Source organism: Anolis carolinensis, unplaced genomic scaffold (genome assembly GCF_035594765.1).
Source record: "Anolis carolinensis isolate JA03-04 unplaced genomic scaffold, rAnoCar3.1.pri scaffold_18, whole genome shotgun sequence".
Lineage (NCBI taxonomy): Eukaryota > Metazoa > Chordata > Lepidosauria > Squamata > Dactyloidae > Anolis > Anolis carolinensis.
In genome coordinates this window covers 5,494,848-5,522,803 of record NW_026943828.1, presented here as the reverse complement: position 1 = coordinate 5,522,803, position 27,956 = coordinate 5,494,848, and the positions used below count along the sequence as shown (strand labels likewise).

Sequence of the window (27,956 nt, the reverse complement as noted above, 5' to 3'; positions counted from 1 at the left end):
AAGCCGCTGACCTCCACCCCGTTACCCGCAGGCAGGGGAGTGACGGTGAGACGGAAGATCCAGATGGGAGGCGATTGGCAGCGAGACGGAGAGGGAGCCCCGGAGACGAGAAGGATGGAGAGGAGATTAGATGCGATGGAGGAAAGGTTTGAAACTTTCTGCTGGAAATGTAAAGACCACATTGGATCGTACTATCATGTTTGGTGGACATGCAACGAGGTTGGTAAATTCTGGAAAATGATACATACAGAATCTCAGAAAATATTAGGGAAAAAATTTCCAATGAAACCAGAATACTATTTACTAAATTTGACAGACTCAGAAACAAAATTTAATGCAAACGACGATAAATTATTTACATATATTAATACAGCTGCAAGGATTATCTATGCAAAACATTGGAAATCACAATTAATTCCGGGGAAGGAAGAATGGCTTGAGAAAATTGAAGATATAAGGGACATGGATGAACTAACATTTTTACTGAAGATGCATAGAGGACAGCCAATAAAAAAGACGGACTGGGACCAATATAAAAAGTATATGGACATGCAGTAAGAAACAAGCCTTGTTACGGAAGAATTAATTTGGATATACCAATACAATCAGGACTGAAAAACAATTATAAAGTTGACTTAAATGGATCCCCGAAAGGGAAGAAGGGAAGTACAATATGTATGTAAATGTGTATGTGTGGGTTTTTTTTGGGGGGGGGGGGTTTGGTTGTCGTAGTTTTTAATGGTTATGTGTTGTAGAAACTCAATAAAAATCATTTAAAAAAAAAAAAAAAGAAACTTTCTCTCGACAGATGGATCTGATGCAGCGGCAGGTAAACGAGTCCTGGAGGGCGACAGTCGAGCAACGGGAGCAGAGGAGAGGGCTGCCCGGGAGAGGCACTGAACCCCGTCCCTTGGCCGGGGAGGGTCCACAGGACGATGAGGACGAGATGCCGCGGCAGGGGACATCAGTTTTCCCCACGGGCCTGTCGGGAAGGAGCCAAATGCCTGGGGAGGGAGAATTTCGGGCAAAGTTCAACGGGGACCCCAAACAGCTGTCTTATTTCATTACAAACGTAAGACACTTCATGGAGGATTTTCATAGAATCATAAGACTAGTAGAGTTGGAAGAGACCACATGGGCCGTCCAGTCCAACCCCCTGCTAAGAAGCAGGAAATCGCATTCAAAGCACCCCCGACAGATGGCCATCCAGCCTCTGCTTAAAAGCCTCCAAGGAAGGAGCCTCCACCACGGCCCCGGGGAGAGAGTTCCACTGCCGAACAGCCTTTCTCACAGTGAGGAAGTTCTTCCTGATGTTCAGGTGGAATCTCCTTTCCTGTAGTTTGAAGCCATTGTTCCGTGTCCTAGTCTGTAGGGCAGCAGAAAACAAGCTCCCTCCCTCCTCCCAATGACTTCCCTTCACGTATTTGTACATGGCTATCATGTCTCCTCTCAGCCTTCTCTTCTGCAGGCTAAACATGCCCAGCTCTTTAAGCCGCTCCTCATAGGGCTTGTTCTCCAGACCCTTAATCATTTTAGTCGCCCTCCTCTGGACGCTTTCCAGCTTGTCAACATCTCCCTTCAACTGTGGTGCCCAAAATTGGACACAGTGTGATTCCAGGTGTGGTCTGACCAAGGCAGAATAGAATAAGGGGGAGCATGACTTCCCTGGATCTAGACGCTATTCCCCTATTGATGCAGGACAGAATCCCGTTGGCTTTTTTAGCTGCTGCATCACATTGTAGGCTCATGTTCATCTTCCTCCCCACAAGGACTCCAAGGTCTTTTTCGCACACACTGCTGTCAAGCCAGGCGTCCCCCATTCTGTATCTTTGATTTCCATTTTTTCTGCCGAAGTGAAGTCTCTTGCATTTGTCCCTGTTGAACTTCATTTTGTTAGTTTTGGCCCATCTCTCTAGTCTGTCAAGATCGTTTTGAATTCTGCTCCTGTCTTCTGGAGTGTTAGCTATCCCTCCCAGTTTGGTGTCGTCTGCAAACTTGATGATCGTGCCTTCTAACCCTTCGTCTAAGAACAGAACCGGACTCAGGACGGCCCTGCTGATGGTACTCCACTCTTGACTTCTTTCCAGGATTAACATGACGCATTGGTGAGCACCCTTTGGGTTCGTTCGCCTAGCCAATTACAGATCCACCTAACCGTAGTTTTGTCTAGCCCACATTTTACTAGTTTCCTTGCCAGAAGGTCGTGGGGGACTTTGTCGAAGGCCTTACTGAAATCCAGGTACGCTACATCCACGGCATTCCCTGTATCGACCCAACTCGTAACTCTATCGAAAAAAGAGATCAGATTAGTTTGGCATGACTTGTTTTTGGTAAATCCGTGTTGACTATTAGCAATGACCGCATTTGTTTCTAAGTGTTCGCAGACCACTTCCTTGATGATCTTTTCCACAATCTTGCCTGGTATCGATGTGAGGCTGACCGGACATTGGTAATTGTTTGGGTCGTTCTTTTTTCCCTTCTTGAAGATAAATAGGGACCACATTCGCCCTCCTCCAATCTGCTGGGACTTCTCCCGTTCTCCAAGAACTCTCGAAGGAAGAGGAAAGAGAATAGGCACGGCCAGTCTGATAAATATTCTGATGATTGACAGAGAACCTCAGTAGACAGAGGTTATGGCTATCTTTAAATGGTGCTTGCTTTAAGTATTTAAATGGTTTCATTTTGAGGGGGGGGGGGTCGTAGGATAAACTGCCAAAGAGAAAAGGAGGAGGCGAAAGAAATATGTGTTTATTACGAAACAGGCCGTCTGGTTTCCATTTGAGAGTAGGACCGGGGAAAACAGGAAACAAGGACCAGATGTTTCCAGTAAACTCCCTGGCAAGAAGATTAGGTCGTTTCCAAGAAGAGAGAAGTGGGAAACAGGAAAGTTACGAAATAATAATACCATTTTTGTAATAGGAAGTAGCTATGCTTGCACGCGTGGACACCTCGTGTAATGCTATATCACCCAATCAATTGTTGCATGTACAGGAAGATGTATCCAATGAGAAGTTGGCTGATGTAATTGATGTAATCGTGAGGCTATAAAAAGCCCCTTTAATTGCCAATTAATCCCTCCTTATTATCCAAGATATTCGCTTATCCAAGCTTCTGCCGGCCCGTTTAGCTTGGATAAGTGAGACTCTACTGTATTTTATTTTCTATTATTATATATTATTATATTTTATGTTATTATTATTACATTTTCTATTATCACTGTTTTATGATTATATTTTATTTTCTACAAAATAATAATACCATATTTGTAATAGGAAGTAGCTATGCTTGCATGCGTGGACACCTCGTGTAATGCTATGTCACCCAATCAATTGTTGCATGTACAGGAAGATGTATCCAATGAGAAGTTGGCTGATGTAATTGATGTAATCGTGAGGCTATAAAAAGCCCCTTTAATTGCCAGTGTTTTCTAATGGCATCGCTATGCTATGCTAACTGTCCGCCTTCTTCTGATCAGAAGGAATAAACTGTGAAAATTTGCTTCTGACCTATTTTGGCTTCGGTGTTGATTTTATCTACAGCTGGCAAGATCCCGTTGGGTTTTTGAAGGACCAGTTTCCCCTTCAATTTGATATGTTAATTAGATTTTTTTTTTTAATATCAGGATATGATGTTTTAATTGATTACGTATTGTGGTCAGATGTATTTGCAACAAAGATCCAGGACATACTGAAACCCGACGGAACAGTAATTCAATGGGAGGAGCTAAATTGGTGATTATGGAGAGGGTTATCTAAAAAGTTAAGAGCAGGGGTCCTCAAACTTTTTAAGCCGAGGGCTGGTCCACAATCCTTCAGACTGTTGAGAGGCCGGATTATCATTTGAAAAAAAAATACGAACAAATTCCGATGCACACTGCACATGTCTTATTTGTAGTGCAAAAACAACAACAACAACAACAATGAAAGAACAATACAATATTTAAAAATGAAAACAATTTTAACCAACATACATTTATCAGGATTTCAATGGGAAGTGTGCTCCTGCTTCTGGCCAATGAGATAGTCAAGTTAATTAGGATTGTTGTTGTTGTTGTTGTTGTTGTTGTGTGCCTTCAAGACATTTCAGACTTTGGGCAAGCCTAAGTCTAAAATGTATTTATTTATTATTTATTTATTTACTGCATTTATTTACTACATTTGTATCACACCCTTCTCACCCCAAAGGGGACTCAGAGTGGCTTACAAATTATATGTGCATACAATATATTATATTATTAGCATAGCACAATATTAGCAATATATATTACTATATTGAACTATACCACTCTATACTGTAATATTATTAGCAATATTATATGTAATATAGAATATATAATTAATAATATTATATGGTATTATTAGTGTTATGTTGTATTACATTATAATATTATTATCAATATTATATGTATATACAATATATTATATTATTAGCATCGCACAATATTAGCATTATATATTACTATATTGAACTATACCACTATACTGTAATATTATTAGCAATATTATATGCAATATAGAATATATAATTAATAATATTATATGGTATTATTAGTGTTATATTGTATTACATTATAATATTATTATCAATATGATATGTATATACAATATATTATATTATAAAACTGAGGGCGGGGGCCAGGTCAATGACCCCGGAGGGCCGCATCCGGCCCCCGGGCCTTAGTTTGGGGACCCCTGGTTAAGAGAATGGAAGAGCAAGGAAATCCCAGAGACAGATCTTGATAAAAGAATAAAATGGAAAGTAGATAAAGATAAAGGAACCGTGGGATACATTTACAAAACAATCACAGGAAATCGATACAATATATATATATATATAAAAATACCTTGACAGAAATGTGGAAGGAGGAACTAAGTTGTAATGAGAGAGAAATACAAAATTGGATAAGGGTTGTTGTATGTCTTCCGGGCTGTGTGGCCATGTTCCAGAAGCATTCTCTCCTGACGTTTCGCCCACATCTATGGCAGGCATCCTCAGAGGTTGTGAGGAATATATGTCCATGTTCCAGAAGCATTCTCTCCTGACGTTTCGCCCACATCTATGGCAGGCATCCTCAGAGGTTGTGAGGAATATATGTCCATGTTCCAGAAGCATTCTCTCCTGACGTTTCGCCCACATCTATGGCAGGCATCCTCAGAGGTTGTGAGGAATATATGTCCATGTTCCAGAAGCATTCTCTCCTGACGTTTCGCCCACATCTATGGCAGGCATCCTCAGAGGTTGTGAGGAATATATGTCCATGTTCCAGAAGCATTCTCTCCTGACGTTTCGCCCACATCTATGGCAGGCATCCTCAGAGGTTTGTGAGGATGCCTGCCATAGATGTGGGCGAAACGTCAGGAGAGAATGCTTCTGGAACATGGCCACACAGCCCGGAAGACATACAACAACCCTGTGATCCCGGCCATGAAAGCCTTCGACAACAAAATGGGATAAATTCCATTAATAAAATAAAAAACATTGAAAGATAAAGGAAATGCAACGTAAATGCAACCTTGGGGGCTCCGTGTGCCGAGGGCGGTCCGGGCCCATCCTGGGTGGGGGTCCCAGTGTCCCCGGTTGAGGGCGAACTACAACTCCCAGTCCGTGGCTTCACAGGCCTCAATAGGCCCACACAAGGCCCGTCAGTCAAAGGAGGGCTGAGCGGGACGCAGCCAATGGGGGGCCTCGGTGGGCGGGGCATCCCGGGCTCAGCCAATGGGAGGGAGGGAGGGGGCGAGGGCGGGCTCCGAGGAAGGAGGACGAAGGAGAAGATGGCGGCCGGCTCGCCTCAGGCCTGGTCTGTGTTCGTGAGGCGGGAAGGAAGGCGGCGGAGGGAAGAGGACGGAGAGGCCGAGAGAGAGAGAGAGAGAGAGAGAGGTCTGTGGGGAGAGGGAGGGAGGCTCGCTCTCTCGCTGGGGTGCCCGGGGGGGAGGCGGAGGGCCCGGCCTGCCTCGGGCTGTGAGGGAAGGAGGGGGGACTACAGCTCCCAGAATCCTCTCCGCCCAAGACGGGTCTCCACGGGACGCCTCACGGGCTTGGAGGTCTCCCCAGTGGTGTCCCTTCCTCTGTCCGCCCCGTTGTGTCTCTAGGATCCACCTGCTCTCTTGTTTCCCTCATGTTCAGACCTTCTCAGCCGCTTTGGGTCCCGAGAGGGATGGAAACAGACATCTATTATTAGTGTTATTATTGTTATTATTATTGTATGACACAGCAAACAAGATAGACATGCTGGATTTCGTGTCACAAAATCACAAGTCGAACTCTTCCCAAGTGTCTAGGACTGTGTGATGTATTATTATTATTATTATTATTATTATTATTATGACACAGCAAACAAGATAGACATGCTGGATTTCGTGTCACAAAATCACAAGTCGAACACTTCCCAAGTGTCTAGGACTGTGTGATGTGTTGTTGTTATTATTATTATTATTATTATTGTGACACAGCAAACAAGATAGACAGGACTGTGTGATGTATATTATTATTATTATTATTATTATTATTATTATTATTATTATTATGACACAGCAAACAAGATAGACATGCTGGATTTCGTGCCACAAAATCACAAGTCGAACACTTCCCAAGTGTCTAGGACTGTGTGATGTATTATTATTATTATTATTATTATTATTATTATTATTACTATGACACAGCAAACAAGATAGACAGGACTGTGTGATGTATATTATTATTATTATTATTATTATTATTATTATGACACAGCAAACAAGATAGACATGCTGGATTTAGTGTCACAAAATCACAAGTCGAACTCTTCCCAAGTGTCTAGGACTGTGTGATGTATTATTATTATTATTATTATTATTATTATTATTATTATGACACAGCAAACAAGATAGACATGCTGGATTTCGTGTCACAAAATTACAAGTCGAACACTTCCCAAGTGTCTAGGACTGTGTAATGTATTATTATTATTATTATTATTATTATTATTATTATTATTATTATTATTATGTCACAGCAAACAAGATAGACATGCTGGATTTCGTGTCACAAAATCACAAGTCGAACACTTCCCAAGTGTCTAAGGACTGTGTGATGTATTATTATTATTATTATTATTATTATGTCACAGCAAACAAGATAGACATGCTGGATTTCGTGTCACAAAATCCCAAGTCGAACACTTCCCAAGTGTCTAGGACTGTGTGATGTATTATTATTATTATTATTATTATTATTATTATTATTATTATGACACAGCAAACAAGATAGACGGGACTGTGTGATGTATTATTATTATTATTATTATTTATGACACAGCAAACAAGATAGACATGCTGGATTTCGTATCACAAAATCACAAGTCGAACACTTCCCAAGTGTCTAGGACTGTGTGATGTATTATTATTATTATTATTATTATGACACAGCAAACAAGATAGACAGGACTGTGTGATGTATTATTATTATTATTATTATTATTATTATTATTATTATTATTATATCTATTATTCTTACTAGCTGTGCCCGGCCACGCGTTGCTGTGGCGAAGTCTGGTGGTCTGGGATATAAAGTATTGAGGAATTGGTGGTAGTTAAGGTCAAGGGTAAAGGTTTTCCCCAGACATTAAGTCCAGTCGTGTCTGACTCTGGAGGTTGGTGCTCATCTCCATTTCTAAGCCGAAGAGCCGGCGTTGTCCGTAGACTCCTCCAAGGTCATGTGGGATGACTACATGGAGCGGCGTTACCTTCCCGCCGGAGCAGTACCTATTGATGCACTCACATTTGCATGTTTTCGAACTTCTGGGTTGGCAGAAGCTGGGGCTAACAGTGGGGGCTCTCTCCGCTCCCCCAATTCAAACCTGTGGCCTTTCGGTCCAGAAGTTCAGCAGCTCAGCGCTTTAACATGCTGCGCCATCAGGGGATATTATTTCCTAAAGGTTGTGAATATACAGTATATCTGCATGGTTTTTTTTGTTTGTTGGAGGCAAGTATGAATGCTGCAATTAGGAAAAATGATTAGGATGCAATGGCCTTGCAGCTTTAAAGCCTGGCTGTTTCCTCCCTGAGTGAATTTTTTGTTGGGAGGTGTTAGCTGGCCCTGATTGTTTCCTGTCTGGAATACCCTTGTTTTCAGAGTGATGTTGTTTGCGATATTTTATATGCTTCTACTGTCTGTGGCCCTGAGAAAACAGGATTTGCCAGACTTTGATGATGGGAATACTTTGTTGGGAGGTGTTAGCTGGCCCTGATTGTTTCCTGTGTGGAATTCCCTTGTTTTCAGAGTGGTGTTGTTTGCGATATTTTATGTGCTTCTACTGTCTGTGGCCCTGAGAAAACAGAGGATTAGATAATTAGATAATCTGTGGAAGAGGCCTAAGTGAGGCCTAAATCTGCCTGTCCCCTGGGCTGAGGAGGTTGCTAGGAGACCAAGTTTTTTTTTTCCGTGTCAGGAGCAACCGGAGTTGCTTCTGGAGTGAGAGAATTGGCCGTCTGCAAGGACGTTGCCCAGGGGACGTTGCCCGGATGTCTTGATGTTTTACCGTCCTTGCGGGAGGCTTCTCTCCTGTCCCCGCGTGGAGCTGGAGCTGACAGAGGGAGCTCACCCGCGCTCTCCCCGGGTGGGATTCGAACCTGGCAGCCTTCAGGTCAGCAGCCCAGCCTTCAAGTCTTTTATCCCCTAGGCCATCGGAGGCTCCTATATTTGATAATAATATTATATAATAACATTTTGTAACAGTATTATTATTAATAATATTATTATAATAACAACTCGGCGTTGCCCAGGTTATTTGAGCAAGTCAGTGTTTTTATTATTGTCCAAAAGGCATAAGGAATGGGATGAACTACAACTCCCATCATGCCCGGTTCTCCCCCAGAAACTCCGTCAGGACTTAAAGGGTGTGACGTCGGGCAACTCTGCTCAGGAGCCCCGCCCTGCCGCCCGTCCATCAAAGGAGGGGGAGCGGCAGCCAGCCAATGGGGGGCCTCCGGTGGGCGGGGCGTCCTGGGCTCAGCCAATGGGAGGGGCGGGGGCGGGCTCCGGGGAAGGAGGAAGACGAAGGAGAAGATGGCGACGCCTCGCCTGGCCTGAGGCCTGGTCTGTGTCTGTGAGGCGGGAAGGAAGGCGGCGGATGGCGCAGAGAAGGAAGAGACCGACAGAGAGAGAGGTCTGTGGGGAGAGGGAGGGAGGGAGGGGGCTCGCCGGGGTGCCCGGGGGGGAGGCGGAGGGGCCCGGTTGGCGGCGGGAGTGTGGGCCAGGCCCGTCCTTGGCTGGCGGAGGGAGGGAGGGAGGGAGGACTACAACTTCCAGGATGTCTGGTGTGTTGTGTCTCAGAACTTTGTCAGTCTGGATTCGGAAGTCCCACAGTATCTTTGCGTGCTCATTTCCCAAGACGTTTTCAGGTTTGTGATCCCACCAGTTCTTTGCTGCTGGGAGGTGGGACTTGAGGCATAAGTTCCAATGAATCCTTTGGGCCACAGATGTGTGCCTCTGTTTGTAGTCTGTCTGTGCGATTTTCTTACAGCAGCTGAGGATATGATCCATGGTTTCGTCAGTTTCCTTGCAGAGTCTGCATTTTGGGTCATCAGCTGATTTTTGGATCTTGGCCTTAATTGCATTTGTTCTGATGGCTTGCTCCTGGGCTAATTATTATAATTATTATAATTATTATGAAACCAGGCCTGCATGCACAGCTGGCCATATTGGGTCTCTGGGCCAAGTCTGGTCCAGATCTGACCTCAGCTGGGTTCAGCGCTCTCGGCTACAGGTGAACTACAACTCCCAGAACCAAGGTCCGTTCCCCTAAATCCCTGCAGACTGTTCAGTGGGTGATGGGGCTTCTCTGGGCCAAGTCTGGTCCCAGTCCATGGTCAGTGGGGGTCCCAGTGTGGCTGGAGGCAGGTGAACTACAACTCCCATCAAGGACACTTGTGCCGAGAGGACAGGGAACATGAAGAGGAAAACCAGAGGGAAGCGATTATGTAGTTTTATGTTTTCTTTTTCTTTTTCTTGTTTCAGTTGTTCTCATTGTATTGTTTATTTGTTATATGTTTTTAATTGTGTTTTAATAATAATAATAACAACAACAACAACAACTCTATTTTTATACCCCGCCTCCATTTCCCAGAAGGGACTCGGGGCAGCTTACATGGGCCCAAGCCCAAATGGTACAAACATTGTAATAAAACCAATAAATACAAAACAGATCTATTATTATTATTATTATTATTATTATTATTAAACTTATATACCGCTACTCCCGGTTTGGCTCGGAGCGGTTTACAAAAATAGATTAAAACAATACACTTTTGGCTTTAAAATAGCAATAAAAACAATAAAAGCAACAATAAAAGCAACAATAAAAACAGACATAGCCCTATATATCTATAAAACATAGTAAATCACATTACAAATAAAACATGGTTTGAAAAAACATCTGAGGACTCTCATAAAAGTGACCTGGAGTCCTTATTTATGCTGGGCTTGGTCTCCATGCAAGCTGCCCTGAGTCCCTTCGGGGAGAGAGATTGTGGTGGGAATAAAGTTGTTGTTATTATTATTCGAAACTACTTAGCTACTTGTGATTCCTTTATTTTATCACTTTTAAACTTATTTATTATGCAATGCTTTTGACATGAAATAAATTAATAAGCAGTCCGAGAACATGCAAATGCGAGTAGATCAATAGGTACCTCTTCTGCGGGAAGGTAACAGCTCTCCATGCAGTCATGCCAGTGGCCACATGACCTAGGAGGTGTCTACGGACAATGCCGGCTCTTTGTCTTAGAAATGGAGATGAGCCCCAACCCCAGAGTCGGGCAGGACTGGACTTCATGTCACGGGAAAATCCTGACCTTACTGTGTGTTCTGCACAATTGTGTGCTTTTGTGAACCGCTCCGAGTCCCTTCGGGGAGATGGTGGCAGGGTACAAATGAATAATAACAACAATAATAAAACTTTGTTCATATACCGCCCTATTTATCTCCTCAAGGGACTCAGGGCAGTTTCCAATAAGGACACCATACCACAACTTAAAACCAGGCAACAACAAAACGTAATACAATCATGAGCATAAGTATAGTGCAAATCAATCAATGAACCACAGGCTTAGGAACCAATGACAAGATACTTCACAAGCAGGCCAGGAGACAGTGGCCAAGGGTTCAGTGTTGGGGTTCAACTAGAAGCTGCCAGGCGGGTCCAGTGCAACAGTATGGCATGGCCAATAAAGTTTAGGTATAAAGTTTATCTATATATATAAAAGAGTGATGGCATCACGGCGACCCACAAAACAACAAAACTACAGACCCCCCAACCTTGAAATTTGACAACACAACCCCTCATCCATGCCTCTAGGTTGATACAACAAAAAGAAAAGAAAAATAAAGTCCTAATTAGAGAGAGAGGAATAATTGTTTTTATCCAATTGCTGCCAGTTAGAAGGCTAAGCTCCGCCCACTTGGTCTCTTAGCAACCCACTCAGCCCAGTGTTAATAAAAGAATAAAAAATAAAATAAATACAAATAATACAATAAAATAATTAAAAACACTAAAAAATTAATACAAGAAAATACTATAACAAAATAACTAAAAATAATACAACAAAATAATAAAATATAATAAATAAAAAAGATAAGTTACAATAAAATTAATTTAAAAAATACAAATAACGTCAAATAAAAATTCCACAAGAACTTTTAACCAATACCACCACCACTTTGCCACAGCAACGCGTGGCCGGGCACAGCTAGTATTTATATAAGGGAGTCACTCTGTTCATTATACCAATTCTTTTCAGACTTTCCTTTACTTTGTATCAATGCTACCCTTCCAAACCATGATAATTTGAGTTTAGCGTATTCTAAATTTTTTATATTTATTTCCTTTCTTCATTTAATAAAATTATTAGTCTCTATAACTTTTAATTTTTGCTACATTTATTCCCAAATATTTAATTGAGTATTTAAAACAGGAGGGGGAAAATTAATTAAAGACTCATTTTTAAAATTTCTTTTCCTGATAATTAAATAATTTATGAAGTATATTTAGAACCCTACCCATTAAACTGACATTTGTCTCCCTGCTATGAAACCACATTGATCTTCATTGATATACTTATATATATATATAAATTCATTCATTCTTTTTGCCATAATTTCTGTTGAAATTTTAGCATCTTGATTTATTAACTAAATGGGTCTATGTGATCCGGGTTCTGTTGGGTCCTTGTTAGGTTTCAAAATTAACATAATCAGAGACTGTTCCCGAGATGGTGGGATCTTCTCTCCTGTTATTATTATATAATTCTGTTAATTTAGGTATTAATATGGTTTTAATTTTTCTATAATATTCCGGTCCCAGCCCATCCATTTCTGGAGTCTTCCCGGCTTTTAAATTATCTATAATTTTTCCAGTCTCTTTTTCTGGAATTAATTGTTCCATAACTAATGTATCTGTTTCCTAGATCTTTATTTTTCCAATATTTTTCAATATATTCCTCTATTTTACTTTTGGAGGTTTCTTTTGCCGAGTATAGTTCTTGGCAAGATCTTGGAAAAGCTCGCCCAAGAAGACTTATGGAACCTAGTAGGTTCCAGAATGCTCTGAAGGATCTGGAGCCTGTCAGCGACTCAATCGATGTGCAGGTGGACATGTGGAACATCAGGCTGTCCAATGCACTCGACGAGATCGCCCCTAGACGCCCTCTCCAACCCCGCCGAAATTGGTCTCCTTGGTTCACCGAGGAACTTCGATCGATGAAGCGGGAAAAGAGACGGCTAGAGGGCGTGTGGCGAGAACTTCATGACAGAGCTTCGAGATCAGCTTACAGGGCATTTATGGAGTCCTATGAGCATGCTACCATCGAAGCAAAGAGAGTATACTATGCCTCTTTGATAGAGTCCGCCAGCTCACGCCCGGCAAAATTGTTCAAAATAATTAGATCTCTAACGACGGTTCCTACCAACCCAAAAAGTGATGATCAGACCCCTTCAGCCGAGGCTTTTCAAAGCTATTTTGCTGACAAGATCTCACTACTATGCCGGGACCTCCCCGCCACAACTGATACAATGAGAGAACTTGAGACTCCGTGGCCACTTGCTGGGCCCACCCTCGACCAGTTCATCCCACTGGACGCAGAGGGTCTCGATAGGCTCATAGCTGCAGCTAGACCGACCACTTGCTCCCTTGACCCGTGTCCCTCTTGGTTAGTAAAATCCTGCTTGGAGGGATTACGTGACCCGCTGCTGAAGATAATAAACAGCTCCCTTGAGCAAGGAGTCTTTCCAGAGGGATTAAAAGAGGCAGTGGTCTCTCCTCTGCTGAAAAAACCAGATTTAGATCGTTTGGTTCCCTCCAGCTACCGCCCAGTTTCGAATCTTTCATTTCTGGGCAAGGTGATTGAGAGGGCAGTAGCGGTGCAGCTGCAGCAGTTCCTAGACGACACAGCCGGACTGGATCCTTTCCAGTCTGGCTTCCGTGCGGGGCATGGGACAGAGACTGTATTGGTTTCCATCACAGATCATCTCCGATGCCAGCTTGACCGGGGCGGGTCGGTGTTGCTTGTGTTATTGGATCTCACAGCAGCATTTGACACAGTCGATCACAATCTTCTGACCCACCGCCTTGCCGTTGCTGGAGTTAGGGGGACAGCTTTAAATTGGCTGGCCTCCTTTCTTCACAACCGTGGACAGCAAGTGGAGAGGGGGGGCCTGGTCTCTGAGAGGTCCCCTCTACATTGTGGGGTTCCTCAGGGGGCCATTCTCTCCCCTCTGTTGTTTAACATCTATATGCAACCACTTGCTCAGCTGGTCCGAGATTTCGGGCTCGAGTGTTATCAATATGCTGACGACACTCAGCTTGTGTTAAAGATGGAAGGCCAACCGGAGTCTGTACCCGACAGTTTTCACCAGTGCCTCGAGGCCATTATTGGATGGTTGCGTTCCAGTAGGTTGAGGGTGAATCCAGCAAAGACGGAGTTCCTATGGCTGGGCCGACCGGGCAGTGGGGATATCCAGTTGCCAACCCTGGATGGCGAAGCGCTACGCCCGTCTTCACTAGTAAAGAGTCTGGGAGTCCTCTTGGACCCTTCACTGACGATGCAGGCCCAGGTCTCCGCCGTTACCAAAACTGCCTTTTTTCATCTTCGGCAGGCTAGACGGCTAGCCCCCTATCTATCTAGGGACAACCTGGCTACGGTGATCCAGGCTGCAGTCATCTCGAGACTGGATTACTGTAATGCCCTTTACATTGGCCTTCCTGTGTCGGTGATCCGGAAGCTCAAATTGGTGCAAAATGCAGCTGCCCGGCTCCTTGCGGGAGTCCCCATAAGATGCCACATAACACCAATCTTACGGCAGCTGCACTGGTTACCAATTGAGCACCGGATCACTTTCAAAGTGATGGTGCTTACCTTCAAGGCCTTACATGGTCCAGGGCCGATGTACCTGAGGGACCGCCTCACCCCTTACAAACCCCAGAGATCCCTCCGTTCTGAGGACCAAGACCTGCTGGAAGTCCCCAGTTTTAAGACCTTGCGTCTAACTGCAACTAGACGCAGAGCCTTTTCAGTAGTGGCGCCATCTCTGTGGAACACCTTGCCACCTGAAGTCCGTGCCTTGCGGGACTTGTTGGCCTTCCGCAGGGCATGTAAGACACACCTGTTTCGGCAGGCTTTTGAGTTCTGTTGCTGATGTTTTAAAAGGTGCTTTTAGGATGTTTTAAAGATTTTTTTTTAAATGATGTTTTTAAAATGTTTTTTAAATTGTTGATTTTAGCCGGTTCTTGTAAGCCGCTCCGAGCCCTAGGGGAGTGGCGGCATATAAGTTTGAAAAATAAATAAATAAATAAATAAATAAATAATATTTTGTCTTCCATTCTTGTATGATTCTTACCTTCTTTGTCTTTAATGGATGGTATTATTTTCTTCCCTTTCTAACGTGTGCTGCTTTGGCTCATAATCTAGAGTTTCTGTATTACTGTATTCAAAGTATTCTCCATTTAAAAACTTCAAATTTCTTTGAGTCCTTTCTAACTCATGTTTTGCTAGCTGTTTTCTCATTGCTAATGCTTTTATATAGCTTTGTTTATCCTTTTCATCTCTAATTCCTTAATATCCAATTCTAATCTTTTTTCTTGTTATTTTCTTTAAATTACGTTGTTCTTCATTAAAATTCCTCTGGCTACTGCTTTCATTGTATCCCATACCATCATAGTAGAGCAATTGATGTGATGATGATGATGATGATGATGATGATGATAAATCTTTATTTGTACCCTGCCACCATCTCTCCTAAGGGACTCTGGGCAGCCCACAGAAGCACTCCACGTGCCGCATTTAAACAACAATACACAAGTATAAATACAAAGACATAAGTGAAATCAACAGCGTATATAAAATCCCACTAATAAAATTGTAAGAGTATGAAATTATAACAATTCCTGAAACGCAATAGAACCTGCAGAAGGCCGGCTATCTGCCGTAACCATCCAACTGCGGAGCAGTGGTTCATCAAGCTGACCAGAGATTAATCCGGATCAAAGGACTGTTTTAAACTCACCCAAAAGACTTGAAGTGTGGGGGCTAATCTGATTTCTTTAGAGCCGGAGAGCCACCTACGCAACCCCCCCCCCTTTCTCTTGTATTTGAGATGGTGGTGGACCTAGAAGGAGATGCGGTCTCGAAGACAGGTTGGATCCGAAGCATATAGGGCTTTATAGGTAATCACCTGCATCCGGGGTTTCGGGGTTCGGTGCCATCTCTATGCAGATGACACTCAACTCTACTACTCTTTTCCACCAGACTCCAAGGAAGCCCCCCGTGTCCTGACTCAGTGTCTGACCGCTGTGATGGGCTGGATGAGGGCAAACAAGCTGAAGCTTAATCCTGACAAGACAGAGGTCCTCCAGGCCAGTCGCACGTCGGATCGGGGTGTAGGGTGGCCACCTGTTCTCCTCCTGAAGACACAGCTCCACAGTCTGGGGGTCCTCCTGGGATCAGCGCTGGCGCTTGATTCTCAGGTGTCGGCGGTGGCTGGGAGGGCCTTTGCACAATTAAAGCTTGTGCGCCAGCTGTGACCGTACCTCGAGAAGTCTGACCTGACCACGGTGGTCCACGCATTGGTTACCTCAAGACTGGACTACTGCAATGCACTCTACGTGGGGCTGCCTTTGAAAACGGCCCAGAAAATGCTGCTGATACAAAGGTCGGCAGCCAGATTGTTAACAGGAGCTAGTTCCAGGGAGTGTACTTGTGATGACTCATGGGCCTTGTAGTCCTGTTCCTAGTACTATTGTGGCAGACGAAGAGGAAAACATGGGATTTCCGCCGTTTCAGCCAGAATCGGAGCCTCTCCACCTGGAGGATGTTTGTCCTCAAGAATGTAGCCAAACAGGCCTTGGGCAGAACTCCCCCCTGTTTTCCCGGAGGGACAATTATAATAGAGATAGGGGAGCCAGGGAGGCTAATCGCCGGAGCCTGAGAATCGCTGCCAAACAACTAGCTGATTAGGTCTGCTTCCCTTGGGAAATTCTAAGGAGTCATGCATCTGGACAGAGTTGGGTTTCGCTTCTCATTCTCTGGGGAAAGTGTTCTGTTGGCGGGAAAACAAGACCCAATATAGGTGCTGGACACAAGGGGAACTTTGCGGAGTCAATTGATCAGCTTGAGGAGAGAGATCGTGTGTGGACTTCGTAACCCCAGTTCCTTGTTTCCCGGATCAAGTTTCCAGCCTTGCCTTGTTTCACGGACTTCCTTGGACTCTGTTCATGTTTCGTGTTTGCCTCGTTCCAAGTCTTTGATCTAGCCAAGAATCAAGTTTATTTTCTAGCCTAGTTGTCAAGCTACATTGGACCTTAAAGACTCTGTCATTCCCCACACTATTGCTTGGCAAAGTGTGTGTTTCGGTCAAGTGGATTATAACTTTGGACTCTAATATCTTATATTGGACAATACAATTCTGGACTATATTTGACCTCATCTGGAAGGTCTGCTTCTGAACTTTATTCTTCACTTGTTTTTATTGACTTTATATATTTCTATAATAAAGATATTAGATAGATTCTGGCCTCTGTGTAAGGTTATTGGTGCTCTGCAGCCTGGGTCCTGACAGTACTACGCCTCTCCTGAAGCAGCTCCATTGGCTGCCAATAAGTTTCCATTCCCAATTCAAAGTGCAGGTCATGACCTGCAAAGCCCTAAATGGTTTGGGTCCTGTCTATCTTCGTGACCGCGTTTCTCCCTATAAACCAGCGTGGGCTCGCAGATCTTCCGGGGAGGCCCTCCTTTCACTCCCACCACCATCTGAAACGTGGTTGGTGGGAACGAGGGAGAGGGCTTCTCCGTGGTAGCCCCCCGGCTCTGGAACTCTCTCCCCAAGGAGCTCAGACTAGCACCCACCCTAACCACATTCCCAAAAAGCTTGAATGTGCTTTTGATTAATCAGCTGCACTCACCATACAGTCCAAATCGCCTTGCTGTCTCCTGCCCTGTTTCCCTGAAAATAAGACATCCCCTGAAAGTAATACCTAGTAGAGGTTTTGCTGAATTGCTAAATATAAGGCCTCCCCTAAAAGTAAGATCTAGAAAAGTTATTGTTTGGAAGCATGCCCACCAAACAGAACACCAGAGCATGCAGGATTGGTAAATGGACGTACCATAGATTGTTGTACATGGAAATAACGGTCGTAACAAGAAATTCTTGATAGAATTCACAGTTTGGTTATGCTGGTTTGTGATGACATTTACTGTACAGTATATAATAAACTAGCTTGGAGAGCCGGCGATGCCCGGGTCATTTGAGAAAGGCATTGTTTGCCTGTGTTCCAAGTGTAGCCTATATCCAATGTCAGCTGGGTTCAGTGGGTGCGGGTGAGCTCCAACTCCCATATGCAAGTCCCATCGTCCAGTGTCCATCCCCCTCCAAACAGAGCCAGTATGTAGAATAGGTCATGAGGGCTCCATGTACCATGTTTGGTCTTGATCAGTCATTTGTGTGGGTCGCGGTGCTCTCAGGAAGTGAGTGAAGGTATTGGAAGTCCCATCGTCCATGGTCCATCATCCTCCAAACTGCACCTGGGTGTAGAGTGAGTCATGGGTGTTCTCTGTTTGAAGTTTGGTCTTGATGAGACATTGATGGGGGTGACAGTGGTCTCAGGAAGTGAATGAATATACTGCAAGTCCCATCATCCAAGGTCCAAGCTCTTTCAAATCTCACCAAGATGTAGAGTGGGCCATGGTGGCTCTATGTGCCAAGTTTGGTCTTGATCAGTCATTGGTGGGGGTCACAGTAGTCCCAGGAAGTGACTGAAGATATTGTAAGTCCCCTCATCCACGGTCCCTCTTCCCCCAAATTGCACCAGGATGTAAAGTGGGCTACCCTGCACCTGCGTGTCAAGTTTGATCCAGTTTTGTCATTCATGGGCATCACAGTGGTTTGTGGGAGGTGAATTGGATGAATGTACTGCAAATCCCATAATCCTTGGTCCACCCTCCGTCAAACTGCTGCAGCATGTGAAGTGTGTCATTTGGGATCTGTGTGCCTGGTTTGGTTCAGTTGTGTGATTTGTGGCAGTTGCTGTAGTCTCAAGAAGTGAGGGGAGGTACTGCAAATTCCATCATCCTTGGTCCATCCTGCCCCAATATACATCAGGATGTAAAGGGGTCGACAGGAGTTCTGTGTGCCAAGTTTGGTCCATTTCTATCATTGGTGGGCATTGCAGTAGTCTGTGGGAGTTCAAGTGTTTGAAAGTACTGCAAATCCCATCATCTGTGGTCCATCCTCCCCCAAATGGCAGCAGGTCATAAAGTGCATCGTGGGGATGAAGTGTGCCAAGTTTGGTGCAGATCCGTCATTCCTGTTGGTCTCAGTGGCCTGGGATAGTGGCGGCCAATCAAAACGCGAGCACATATTCCGCCAGGCCAATCAAAACGCTGATACATACTCTGATTTCACTTTTATTATATACTAGCTGTGCCCGGCCACGCGTTGCTGTGTCAAAGTGGTGGTGGTATTGGTTAAAAATTGTTGTGTAATTTTTATTTGACTTTATTTGCATTTTTTTGTTAATTTTATTGTAAGTTATATTTTTATTTATTATATTTTATTATTTTCTTGTATTATTTTTAGTTATTTTCTATTATTATAGTATTTTATTGTATTAATTTTTAGTGTTTTTTATTATTTTTATCGGGTTGCTAGGAGACCAAGTGGGCGGAGCTTAGCCTTCTAACTGCAGCAATTGGATAAAAACTATTATTCCTCTCTCTCTAATTAGGACTTTATTTTTCTTTTCTTTTTGTTGTATCAACCTTGAGGCGTGGATGATGGGTTGTGTTGTCAAATTTCGAGGTTGGGGGGCCTGTACTTTTGTTGTTTTGTGGGTCGCCGTGATGCCATCACTCTTTTATATATATAGATATAGATGTTCATTTTTTTGTTCAAAAATAAATGTGAATTCTTCTCTGTGGAAAAATAAGACGTCCCCTGAAAATAAGACCTAGCACATCTTTGAGAGCAAAAATTAATATAAGGCACTGTCTTATTTTCGGGAAAACAGGGCAACACTTTACCCCACTCTGGTTCCACGATTCATGTTTCACTTTTCACTATTCAAGTCAGCCCCCCTCCCACGTAATCCTAAACAGCCCCACTCCCCTGTCTAATTGATATGTTATGTGTTTTATCTTAAAGTTTTAAAATGGTTTGGTTCTTGTTATGTATTTTAATTTTGTAACTTGTACTGTTTTTATGCCTATGTCAACTGTTGTTTTTAGGGCTTTGTCCCCACGTAAGCCGCCCCGAGTCCCCTTGGGGAGATGGAGGCGGGGTCTAAGAAATATATTATTATTAATATTATTATTTGTAATTGTGCTGTCCTACTTGGCTTTCCCTCCCTTGCTTATTTCCTGGTTGCTGTTCTTGGGAGGAATGTTCCATTGGCTCTCATTTTGGGGGTGGAGCTTGGGACTCCCCTTGGATGAGGTTTGGATGAGATGGTTCAGCCTGGGAGCTAATCTCTAGAGCAGGGGTCCCCAAAGTACGGCCCGCGGGCCACATCCGGCCCATCGGAGCCATTTATCCGCCCCCCGCGGTGGTGGCTCCTTCCTCCTCCGCCAAGAAAGGTGCGTGTAGTGTGGAGAAGGAGGAAAAGGCACATGCCTTTCTTATCTCCATCGCCCCACAGGCACTTTTCCCACTGCCGCTGCTGAGGAAGGGCCGCACGGGGCGAGGAAAAGGTGTGCGGCTTTCCTCCCTCACCCCAGGGGCAGCTTTCCCACCATCGAGGAAGGGCTGCACGGGAGGAGGAAAAGGCATTCCTCCCCCGCTGCGTGGGGCGCTTTCCCGCTGCCGCTGCTGAGGGAGGCAGCGGGAAAGGTGAGCGCAGGGTGAGGGAGGAAAGGTGCATGGCTTTTCCTCGCCCTGCACTCACCTTTCCCGCTGCTGCTGCCGCCGAGGAAGAGCTGCACGAGGCGAGGAAAAGGCATGTGACTTTCCTCCCTCGCCTCGCGGGCAGCTTTCCCGCTGCCGCCGTCGAGGAAGGCAGTGGGAAAGGTGCGCGTGGGGTGAGAGAAGTGAGAAAGGCGCACGCCATTTCCTCGTCACGCACGCACCTTTCCCGCTGTCGAGGAAGGGCCTCACGGGGCGAGGAAAAGGCGTGGGCCTTTCCTCCTTTCCTCCTCGCTACCGCTGAGGAAGGCCTGCACAGAACGAGAGAGGAGGGAAAGATGTGTGCCGTGGATTCATTTTTCTTGAAGGCTAGCCATTTCTTCCAACCCTGATTTTTAGTGTATTATTATTGTTGTTGTTGTTGTTGTTGGTCAGGGGTGCTTTATGTTTTGGTTCACAAAGGGAGAAAGGGGTTGGACTCTATGGCCCAAGGGGTCTCTTCCAACCATGTTTATTATGGTGTTGTTGTTGTTGTTGTTATTGGGTGGCTATCTGTCAGGGGTGCTTTGATTATGATGTGATGCACAAAAGCAAAAGGGGGTTGGAGTAGATGTCCCAAGGGGTCTCTTCCAACCCTCTTTATTATTTTGATGATGATGATGATGATTATTATTATTATTAACATTGAGACTGTATTTGTTCCTTTTTTGTTTTTGTTTTTACTTCAAAATAAGATATGTGCAGTACGCATAGGAATTTGTTTATAGCTTTTTTTTAAAAAAAACTATAATCCGGCCCTCCAATGGTCTGAGGGACCATGAACTGGCCCCCTGTTAAAAAAGTTTGGGGACCCCTGCTCTAGAGGCTTTTCCCCCTCCAATTGCCATTCCAGAGAAAAACCTTAGAGATAGGTCTTAGAATTGGTCTGGGTTCTTTGACCTGGCAAATTCAAACAGGCAACATAAATCACGTACTTACCTTACAGCTTATGTATTTACCTCAAAGATAGCAAAGCTTATAGTTCACCTTGTACTTACCACCATAGCTTTGTGTACTTACCATCATACATAGTACTTACCATTCAGTCATTATAGATAGTACTAGCTGTGCCCAGCCACGCGTTGCTGTGGCGAAATCTGGTGGTATGGGAAATAAAGTATTGAGGAATTGGTGGTAGTTAAGGTCAAGGGTCCCCTGGGCTGAGTGGGTTGCTAAGGGACCAAGTGAACAGAGCTTAGCATTCTAACTGGCAGCAATTGGATAAAACAATTATTCCTCTCCCTCTAATTAGGACTTTATTTATTTATCTTTTTATTGTATCAACCTAGAGGCATGTATGAGGGGTTGTGCTGTCAATTTTCAAGGTTGTGGGGTGTTTACTTTTGTTGTTTTGTCCGCTGCCGTGATGCCATCACTCTTTTATATATATAGACTAGCTGTGCCCGGCCACGCGTTGCTGTGGCAAAGTGGTGGTGGTATTGGTTAAAAATTGTTGTGTAATTTTTATTTGACGTTATTTGCAATTTTTTTAATTAATTTTATTGTAAGTTATATTTTTATTTATTATATTTTATTATTTTCTTGTATTACTTTTAGTTATTTTCTGTTATTATAGTATTTTATTTTATTAATTTTTTAGTGTTTTTAATTCTTTTTTAGTGTTTTTATTATTTTTTATTGGGTTGCTAGGAGACCAAGTTGGAGCTTAGCCTTCTAACTGGCAGCAATTGGATAAAAGCAATTACTCCTCTCCCTCTAATTAGGACTTTATTTTTCTTTTCTTTTCGTTGTATCAACCTAGAGGCGTGGATGATGGGTTGTGTTGTCAAATTTCGAGGTTGGGGGGCCTGTAGTTTTGTTGTTTTGTGGGTCGCCGTGATGCCATCACTCTTTTATATATATAGATTTACCTCATAGCCTCATACTTACCATTACAGATAGAGTTCATCATAGCCATGTACTTACCTTACAGTTTACCTCATAGCCTTGTACTTACCTTATAGTCACATCATAGCTTTAGGTATTTACCTCAAAGATAGCAAAGCTTATAGTTCACCTTGTACTTACCTTATGTACTTACCTTATGTACTTACCTTATAGCTTATCACCTTATGGTTTACCTCAGAGTTATTATAGATAGTTCACTATAGCTGGTATTTACCACTAAAGTCATTATAGATAGTGCTTATCATAGCCTTGTACTTACCCTATAGTACCTACCTTTCCTCATAGCTTGTGTGTTAATCCTTTATAGTCTCTATAGCTTTCATTCTCAATCAGTATACCGTGTTTCCCCGAAAATAAGACAGTGTCTTATATTAATTTTTGCTCCCAAAGATGCACTAGGTCTTATTTTCAGGGGATGTCTTATTTTTCCATGAAGAAGAATTCACATTTATTATTGAACAAAAAATGAACATTTATTATATACTGTACAGTAGTTGTCATCACAAACCAGCATAACCAGACAAACTGTGAATCCTATCAAGAATTTCTTGTTACTAATATTTCCATGTACAACACTTTATAGTATGTACATTTACCGATCCTGCATGCTCTGGTGTTCTGTTTGGCAGGCATGCTTCCAAACAAAAACTTTGCTAGGTCTTACTTTCGGAGGAGGCCTTATATTTAGCAATTCAGCAAAAACTCTACTAGGTCTTATTTTCTGGGGATGTCTTATTTTAGGGGAAACAGGGTAGTTTTATTTCTGTATAATTTCAGTGATTTTACTTCATATTATTTCTAATACATTAAAAGGACTGTTTCCTGTTTTCAATAAACATATTTTTGGTTATCTTTAATCAGCTTCTAGAGTATTTACTTTGGGGTTTGAGGTATAATTATAAGGTAAACCAAAGCCGCTTGGGTAGCCAGACCTGGAGATAGCCATTTTCCCCCAGCGGGCCTTCACACCCAGACTGCGAACCTGTGTCTTCAGGGGGAGTGTGACCCCGTCCAACACAGGCTGTAACCCTATTCCCTGTTCGGCCTTGCGACTGACCAGGAGGACCTCTGTCTTGTCTGGATTCAGTTTCAATTTGTTGGCCCTCATCCAGTCCGACACAGCGGCCAGACACCGGTTCAGGACCTGGACAGCCTCCTGAGTGACAGGTGGGAAGGAGTGACAGAGCTGGACATCATCTGCGTACAGATGACACCGCACCCCGAAACTCCGGATGAATATATTTGAATATATGTTATTCATTATTACTTTATTTTATTATTTTTTATTATTATTTTTGTTGTTTTACTATGTTATTTTTACTATATTATTGTATTATTATACTACTTTTTTAAATTTATATCTATATATATAAAAGAGTGATGGCATCACGGCAGCGGACAAAACAACAAAAGTAAACACCCCACAACCTCGAAACTTGCCAGCACAACCCCTCATCCATGCCTCTAGGTTGATACAACAAAAAGAAAAGAAAAATAAAGTCCTAATTAGAGGGAGAGGAATAATTGTTTTTATACAATTGCTGCCAGTTAGAAGGCTAAGCTCCTCCAACTTGGTCTCCTAGCAACCCAATAAAAATAATAAAAACACTAAAAAATAATTAAAAACACTAAAAAATTAATACAATAAAATACTATAATAACAGAAAATAACTAAAAGTAATACAAGAAAATAATAAAATATAATAAATAAAAATATAACTTACAATAAAATTAATAAAAAAATTGCAAATAACGTCAAATAAAAATTACACAACAATTTTTAACCAATACCACCACCACTTTGCCACAGCAATGCGTGGCCGGGCACAGCTAGTCTATATATATAAAAGAGTGATGGCATCACGGCAGCGGACAAAACAACAAAAGTAAACACCCCACAACCTCGAAAATTGACAGCACAACCCCTCATCCATGCCTCTAGGTTGATACAACAAAAAGAAAAGAAAAATAAAGTCCTAATTAGAGGGAGAGGAATAATTGTTTTATCCAATTGCTGCCAGTTAGAAGGCTAAGCTCTGTTCACTTGGTCTCCTAGCAACCCACTCAGCCCAGGGGACCCTTGACCTTAACTACCACCAATTCCTCAATACTTTATTTCCCATACCACCATACTTCGCCACAGCAACGCGTGGCTGGGCACAGCTAGTTATTTTATAATTTATTTTCTGTTATTTTACTACACTATATTATTTTCATTATATTCATTATATTCGTTACCATTAGAAACCTTCTTTTGTATCTGCCTTAACCATGTGAGGGTGCCAGAGTTTGGGGAGATAGAATACCATCTCATCATGGGCTCTACAGAGGGAATGCATGAATGCCTGAATGGAACTTAGTTCAGCATGGACTCAATTTGTGAACGTGGTTGTGAATGAGCCAGTTGGGAAGGCAGGTCCTTGTTAGTTTGGAAGATTCATTTGGGAAATGTGGCCGGAGTGACCCTTTGAGATGCTGAGGAAGCGGAGTTGGGGGTCCCTGTGGCAGGGGAGATAAGGACACAATCCATAAAGAAATCCTTGTTCCTTTGCGCATTTAGCACAATGCTGGTAATTCACGGAAACCCAGGATCCAGAACAGGGCTCCTCAAACTTTTAAAGCAGAGGGCCGGTCCACAATCCTTCCGACTGTGGAGGGGCCGAATTATCATTTGGAAAAAGAAAAAAAAAACGAACAAATTCCTATGCACACTGCACATGTCTTATTTGTAGTGCAAAACAACAACAACAATGAAAGAACAATACAATATTTAAAAATGAAAACAATTGTAACCAGCATAACCCTATCAGGATTTCAATGGGAAGTGTGGACCTGCTTCTGGCCAATGAGATAGTCAAGTTAATTAGGATTGTTGTTGTTGTTGTGTGCCTTAAGTCATTTCAGACTTTGGGTGAGCCTAAGTCTAAAATTATTTATTTATTCATTTACTACATTTATTTATTACATTTATATCCTGCCCTTCTCACCCTGAAGGGGACTCAGACTAGCTGTATGTACATAGAATATATTATATTATTAGCATAGCACAATATTAGCATTATATATTACTATATTGAACTATACCACTATACTGTAATATTATATGTAATATACAACATATAATTAATATTATTATATGGCATTATTAATATTATATTGTATAACATTATAACATTATAATATTATTATCAATATTATATGTATATACAATATATTATATTATTAAAATGATATTAAAATGTTGTATTATAAAACTGAGGGCGGGGGCCAGGTAAATGACCTTGGAGGGCCGCATTCAGCCCCCGGGCCTTAGTTTGGGGACCCCTGATCCAGAATATGTTACACCCTTGAATGCTGGACGGAGTTCTGCCTGCCTGCCTGCCTTCTGTTCCTTTAACCACGTTTGGGTCTGACCCAATGAAATGGGTGTGGCCCTCCAATATTGGAAAACGGTTCAGTTCCCTCCTTCTATGATTCCTTCCTTCTCTTATCCTGTCCTTCTGTGTTTCCTCCCTTCCACCTTTCCTTTCTTCTTTCCTTTTTCGCTTTGTTTACCTTGAGCCAGAGGTATGCGGCTTCATGTCTAACCTTTTGCTTCTTCTTTCTTGACCAGGACGTGAGAGTTCTCTGGAGCCACCCCTGCCGTGATGGGAAACGAACCAGCTTCTAGTCGATATTAAGGCATTTGGAAACCAAAGTGCAGGAAGGAAACCAGTCCTCTAGGAAAAAGGATTCCTCTCAAGGGGCTGATCCTGCTGAATTCCTACATTCACTTTGGATTCTAGAGTAGAACCATAGAGTCGGAAGAGACTGCATGAGGCACCCAGTCCAGGCCTCTGCCATGCAGGAAAAGCGCAAAGTACCCTGGACAGATGAGCATCTGGCCTCTGTTTAAAGGATTCCAAAGGAGCCTCCACTACACTTTGAGGCAGAGAGTTCCACTGCTGAACAGCTCTAACAGTCAGGAAATTCTTAATGTTCAGATGGAATCTACTTTCCTGTAATTTGAACCCACTGCTGTGAGTAATCAGAAAGGGAAAAACAAGAATCAAGTGTCCTTATTGGAATTAAATGTACATAGCACTGTTGACATGGAGGAGAAAGCATATAAATGTATCGAATGTGGAAAGAGCTTTAGTCAGCATGGAAAGCTGAAGAGACATCAAAGGACTCACACTGGGGAGAAACCCTATAACTGCCTGGAGTGTGGACAGAGCTTCACTCAGAAGGGAAGCTTACATAGACATCAAAGGACTCACACTGGGGAGAAACCCTATAAATGCCTGGAGTGTGGACAGAGCTTCACTCAGAAGGGACACTTACATAGACATCAAAGGACTCACACTGGGGAGAAACCCTATAAATGCCTGGAGTGTGGACAGAGCTTCACTCATAGTTCAGGTCTACGTTCACATCAAAGGACTCACACTGGGGAGAAACCTTATAACTGCCTGGAGTGTGGACAGAGCTTTGCTCATAGTTCAGGTCTACGTTCACATCAAAGGACTCACACTGGGGAGAAACCTTATAACTGCCTGGAGTGTGGACAAAGCTTCACTCATAGTTCAGGCCTACGTAGACATCAAAGGACTCACACTGGGGAGAAACCCTATAACTGCCTGGAATGTGGACAGAGCTTTGCTAATAGTTCAGGACTACGTTCACATCAAAGGACTCACACTGGGGAGAAACCCTATAACTGCCTGGAGTGTGGACAGAGCTTTGCTGATAGTACAGGACTACGTTCACATCAAAGGACCCACACTGGGGAGAAGCCCTATAAATGCCTGGAGTGTGGACAGAGCTTCTCTCATAATTCACATCTACATAGACATCAAAGGACCCACACTGGGGAGAAACCCTATAACTGCCTGGAGTGTGGACAGAGCTTCACTCAGAGTTCAGTACTACGTTCACATCAAAGGACCCACACTGGAGAGAAACCCTATAACTGCCTGGAGTGTGGACAGAGCTATACTCGTAGTTCAGGACTACGTTCACATCAAAGGACCCACACTGGAGAGAAACCCTATAACTGCCTGGAGTGTGGACAGAGCTTCACTCAGAGTTCAGGACTACGTTCACATCAAAGGACCCACACTGGAGAGAAACCCTATAACTGCCTGGAGTGTGGACAGAGCTATACTCGTAGTTCAGGACTACGTTCACATCAAAGGACCCACACTGGAGAGAAACCCTATAACTGCCTGGAGTGTGGACAGAGCTATACTCGTAGTTCAGGATTACGTTCACATCAAAGGACCCACACTGGAGAGAAACCCTATAAATGCCTGGAGTGTGGACAGAGCTTCACTCAGAGTTCAGGACTACGTTCACATCAAAGGACCCACACTGGAGAGAAACCCTATAAATGCCTGGAGTGTGGACAGAGCTTTACTCGAAGTTCAGGACTATGTTCCCATCAAAGGACTCACGCTGGGAAGAAACCATAGAAATGCATGGAGTGTGGACAGAGCTTTTCATGGAATAGACATCAATTTGAGTTTAGCATATTCTAATAATTGTATATTTATTTCCTTTCTTAGTTTAATAAAATTATTAGTATCTAAATCATCTAATTCTCTATAACATTTATTCCCAGATCCTTAATTGTCTTTAATTTTAATTATCCCCTCCTGTATTATTTT

The 27,956-nt window shown here is 43.1% G+C and overlaps 5 protein-coding genes across 8 annotated transcripts in view; 3 read left to right on the top strand and 2 right to left on the bottom strand.

The window, feature by feature from the left end:
- LOC134294693 (gastrula zinc finger protein XlCGF7.1-like) overlaps nt 1-5,697 on the bottom strand; it is a 43,739-nt gene extending 38,042 nt beyond the window's left edge. Inside the window, exon 1 of the mRNA XM_062966292.1 lies at nt 5,513-5,697. The gene's annotated coding sequence lies outside the window, so the exon portion shown is untranslated. The remainder of the gene's footprint in view (nt 1-5,512) is intronic.
- Nucleotides 1-27,956, bottom strand: part of LOC134294681 (loricrin-like) — a 676,447-nt gene that overhangs the window by 386,677 nt on the left and 261,814 nt on the right. The gene's annotated exons all lie outside the window — the stretch shown is intronic.
- LOC134294654 (zinc finger protein 658B-like) overlaps nt 1-27,956 on the top strand; it is a 334,996-nt gene that overhangs the window by 226,843 nt on the left and 80,197 nt on the right. The window lies entirely within an intron of this gene.
- Nucleotides 13-27,879, top strand: LOC134294666 (zinc finger protein 135-like). Of its 2 annotated transcripts, XM_062966259.1 has the most exons (3): nt 13-45; nt 809-1,072; nt 25,922-27,879. In XM_062966259.1, the coding sequence occupies exon 3, from the start codon at nt 26,400-26,402 to the stop codon at nt 27,759-27,761; it is 1,362 nt and encodes a 453-aa protein (XP_062822329.1). In that variant the 5' UTR covers nt 13-45; nt 809-1,072; nt 25,922-26,399; the 3' UTR covers nt 27,762-27,879. The 2 variants fall into 2 exon arrangements, with proteins under 2 accessions (XP_062822329.1, XP_062822328.1); XM_062966258.1 differs by lacking the exons at nt 13-45; nt 809-1,072 and adding an exon at nt 9,007-9,142.
- Nucleotides 5,726-27,956, top strand: part of LOC134294684 (oocyte zinc finger protein XlCOF6-like) — a 196,020-nt gene continuing 173,789 nt past the window's right edge. Inside the window, exon 1 of one of the 2 annotated variants that reach the window (XM_062966276.1) lies at nt 5,726-5,877. The gene's annotated coding sequence lies outside the window, so the exon portion shown is untranslated. The remainder of the gene's footprint in view (nt 5,878-27,956) is intronic. The other variant, XM_062966277.1, reaches the window with a different exon arrangement.

Bases quoted from the DNA above. Each gene is read 5' to 3' on its own strand.
- LOC134294666 (XM_062966259.1), top strand. From the start codon at position 26,400: ATGGAGGAGAAAGCATATAAATGTATCGAATGTGGAAAGAGCTTTAGT.